Raw genomic sequence first — 3849 nt, 5'->3', positions numbered from 1 at the left:
TTCATATTCTCTCCTCCTTGTCCTTTTCCCCACTGAGTGCCAAGTGATCCAACTCAACTCCTGGTTTACCTGAAGTCTGCCCCTTGGGTGACCCTCAAAGCCAAGAATGTTCTTTGCATGAGTAATGAAAAAACGGAGCAAAGAACAACCTCCAAACCCATCTCCAAACCGGATGTGAGGGGCTTGCAAACCAGTGACCTGGAAAGGACGGCCCAGCGCGTGCCAGGGAGTTGACAGAAGATGACTGGAGCTGGCTGCGAGCGGTTCTTGCCAGCACGGATGACAGCGTGTGGAAATTCAATCACAAACACAGGGAGCTAGGCACCGACCATAAATGAAAACCCGAATGGAGTGGGTCAAGCTCTGGCGCCCAGCACCAGGACCGGATTGCTTTCTGGATGATGTAAATCCGGGGCCTGGACCAGGTTGGGGCCTAGTGGCAAACTCAGTAAACCTAGAGCACTCTGCGCACGCGCGGTACCACCAAGGTCAAGCAGCGCGCACGCGCGGTACCAGCCAGGCCACGCAGCGCACGCGCAGTACCAGCGACGCCCACGCAGCGCACGCGCAGTAGCAGCGGCGGCCGCAGCCGCAGCCAGCTTGGCGCAAGCGCAGTGGCCCCACTAAGCGCCGTTAAGGACTTCACGCCGGTGAAAGATGGCGTCCGGCTTCAAGAAGTCCAACCTGTCCTCCGCCAGCAACAAGAGAAGAGGGGGTGCTAAGCCTGAGCTCACGGAGGAGCAGAAGCAGGAAGTCCGGGAAGCGTTTGACCTCTTCGACTCGGACGGGAGCGGCACCATCGACGTGAAGGAGCTGAAGGTGGCCATGAGGGCGCTGGGCTTCGAACCCAGGAAGGAGGAGATCAAGAAGATGATCTCGGACGTGGACAAGGAAGCGACGGGGAAGATCAGCTTCAACGACTTCCTGGCCGTGATGACTCAGAAGATGGCCGAGAAGGACACCAAGGAAGAGATCCTGAAGGCTTTCCGGCTGTTCGACGACGACGCCACGGGCAAGATCTCGTTCCGGAACCTCAAGCGCGTGGCGCAGGAGCTGGGCGAGAACCTCACGGACGAGGAGCTGCAGGAGATGATCGACGAGGCCGACCGCGACGGGGACGGCGAAGTGAGCGAGGAGGAATTCCTCAAGATCATGAAAAAGACCAACCTCTACTGACAGACCGGCTGCCTGGGGCCCCTGCTGCTGTGGGGTTTTTTTTGTTTTTTTCTTTTGCAAGTGTTAACTTGGTGTGTTGGGGGGGGGGGCCGGTACAGCTGTCCGTGTCTCCCTTCCGAATTTGATTGGCTACTAAACCTCTAGAGTAGTTACAAATTTTAAAGGTGCTTGTTGACCTAAGTTCTGTTTCGTTGTTTTGTATTTTATCATTATTATTTATTCATTAAAGAGGGGGGGGGAGGGTGCTCAGGGCCTCCAGCCCCTGCAAACGAACTCCAGACACGTGCGCCACCTTGTGCATCTGGCTTATGTGGGTTCTAGGGAACCGAACATGGGTGCTCAGGCTTCACAGGAAAGTGCCTTAACTGCTAAGCCATCTCTCCAACCTTGTTTTTTTTGTTTTTTGTTTTTTTAATTTTCAAATGCAAACCTGAAGTTAATATCAGGTTTCTTAAGACAGGAGGCATTCACCATTTGCATTGGGGGACATCCATTAAACTAGAAACCCAGGCAGGATAGCTTTTCTGGAACAAAACAGAAATGTGTTCCCTTCTCCGGTGATTTCAAATGACCTTGCTTCATATGTCGTTTCTGAACTTCAAGTTAATGTTCCAACATGATGCAGTTGAACCTGCCAAGCCATGGTTTCTCACTTGACAGAATACCTCTTTGAACAGAAATAAGGGGCCACCTACATACTTTTTGCACTCAGCAAAGACACTATATATATAGGCTTGTTGAGTTGAACAATTAGTTACCTTAATCTCTTAAGCAAGTTATACTTTCATTAGGCCAAAACTAAATTACATGTTAATACTTTAGCCCAGGTCTGCATAGTGACCCTGGATAACCCTCAGCAGATAATTTAGGATCATTTGTTGGCTGGAGAGATGACTTAGTGGTTAAGGGACTTGCCTAAGAAGCCTAAAACCCCAGGTTTGATCCCCCAGTACCCATGTAAGCTAGATGCACAAGGTAGCACATGTGTTTGTAGTTTGTTTACAGTGTCTAGAGGCCCTGGCATGCCTGCTCTCTCTATATCTGCCTCTTTTTCTCAAATACAATATATATATATAATCATTCTCATGTGCTAAATCAGTTAACACCTCCCAAAGCCAAGACTATACTTTTGGGGCTTTTTGTGTGTTTATTTGAAGTATGGAGGATTGAACACAGGATTTCACAAATGCTATGCAAGCACTACCACTGAGCTATATGCCCAGCCCTTTTTATGGTCTTTTTTTTGTTTTTTTTTTTTTTTGAGGTAGGGTCTCACTCTAGCCCAAGCTGACCTGGAATTCACTATGGAGTCTCAGAGTGGCCTCGAACTCACAGTGATCCTCTTACCTCGGCCTCCCAAGTGCTGGGATTAAAGATGTGCGCCACCACGCCCAGCTTGTTATGGTCTTTTAAGACAGGGTTTCATTCTATAGCCCAGGATGACCTGGAACTTAATTTGTAGCCCAGGATAGCCTTGAACTTGAGATCCTTCTGCCCTACCTTCTCAGATGCCACGATTACAACTCTGTACCACTACACTCAGCTTGATTTTCTAATGAATATGTACAAGTTTAAGATCTTACTGTAGGAAATTGTTTTAAGTTACATTTACTATAACATATTTAAGTTGACCACTTAGAAATGTAAATAAATGTTTTAGTTTATAAGAGTTCTGAGACTTAACTGCATGTATTTTATTATTGCTCATTCTAGTTCATACTAATTCTTAGTACCTCTTGGTTCTTGGCACTTGATTTTGTTTCTCTTTGATATAGATTTAATGACAGAGTATCTGGAATGTAAGTGGTTGTTTATTTTACCAATAGCAGTAAGCTGTTTCACTGTAGCATGAATGTCCATGCCACTTGGATTAAGCCTTCCTTATTCTGAAATGAAAGAAAATATTTACCCATGAATATCTAAAGATCTGAAATTTTAATATCTCTGCTGAGATGGAAATTTTTTTATGGTTTTTTCGAGGTAGGATGTCTCTCTGGTCCAGGCTGACCTACAGTTAACTATGTAGTCTCAGGATGGCCTCGAACTCATGGAGATCCACCTATCTCTGCCTCCTGAGTGCTGGGATTAAACACATGCACCACCACACTTGGCTTTGAAATAGAAATTTTGATTAATGGCAAGCAACACTAAAAAAAAGTAATGGGGTAATGACCCACTGCCTAAGAGTACTTACTGCATAAGTACGAAGATGCAAGTTCAATCCCCAGCACCCATGCCAAAAACCAGGGCAGACCATAGTGCAAAAGGAATAACATACAAAATCAAATGCAAGTAAATCCAGTAAGATCACCCAGTCCTACATTGAATGTCTCTAATCAAAACAAAGAAGCAATATTAGGATCAGAATCCCAAAATGAAGTTATGAGTAATGGAACCCTGACCAAGCTAATGGTAGAACTTGCAGAAAAGCAACAAAGGACTGATAATCGTGTAGATACTGCCATCACTAGACTAGACCTAATAGATGAGAAAATGAAAGGGATCCAAAGACAGTTAAAGGATATGAAGGAGAGCAAGAAAAAAAAAAAAAAAGGATCTCAAAATAATCACCGCATAGTCTCACTCATCTACAACTCCTAACCTGAATCTAACCAAGTTGTCATACCTAGCAAGCAGCTTGAGGACCAGACAATACGGAGGGTGGGAGGGTAA

General features: G+C 45.8%; 1 protein-coding gene across 1 annotated transcript; it reads left to right on the top strand.

Moving 5' to 3' along the window:
- Positions 1 to 657: 657 nt before the first annotated feature.
- Cetn1 (centrin 1) lies at positions 658 to 1176 on the top strand. The gene has a single exon (XM_004654823.2). The coding sequence runs from the start codon at positions 658 to 660 to the stop codon at positions 1174 to 1176; it is 519 nt and encodes a 172-aa protein (XP_004654880.1).
- The last annotated feature ends 2673 nt before the right edge of the window (positions 1177 to 3849 follow it).

This window comes from Jaculus jaculus, chromosome 15, assembly GCF_020740685.1.
Source record: "Jaculus jaculus isolate mJacJac1 chromosome 15, mJacJac1.mat.Y.cur, whole genome shotgun sequence".
Lineage (NCBI taxonomy): Eukaryota > Metazoa > Chordata > Mammalia > Rodentia > Dipodidae > Jaculus > Jaculus jaculus.
Note: the sequence above shows the minus strand (reverse complement) of the source record. Positions and strands in the feature narration are given on the sequence as shown.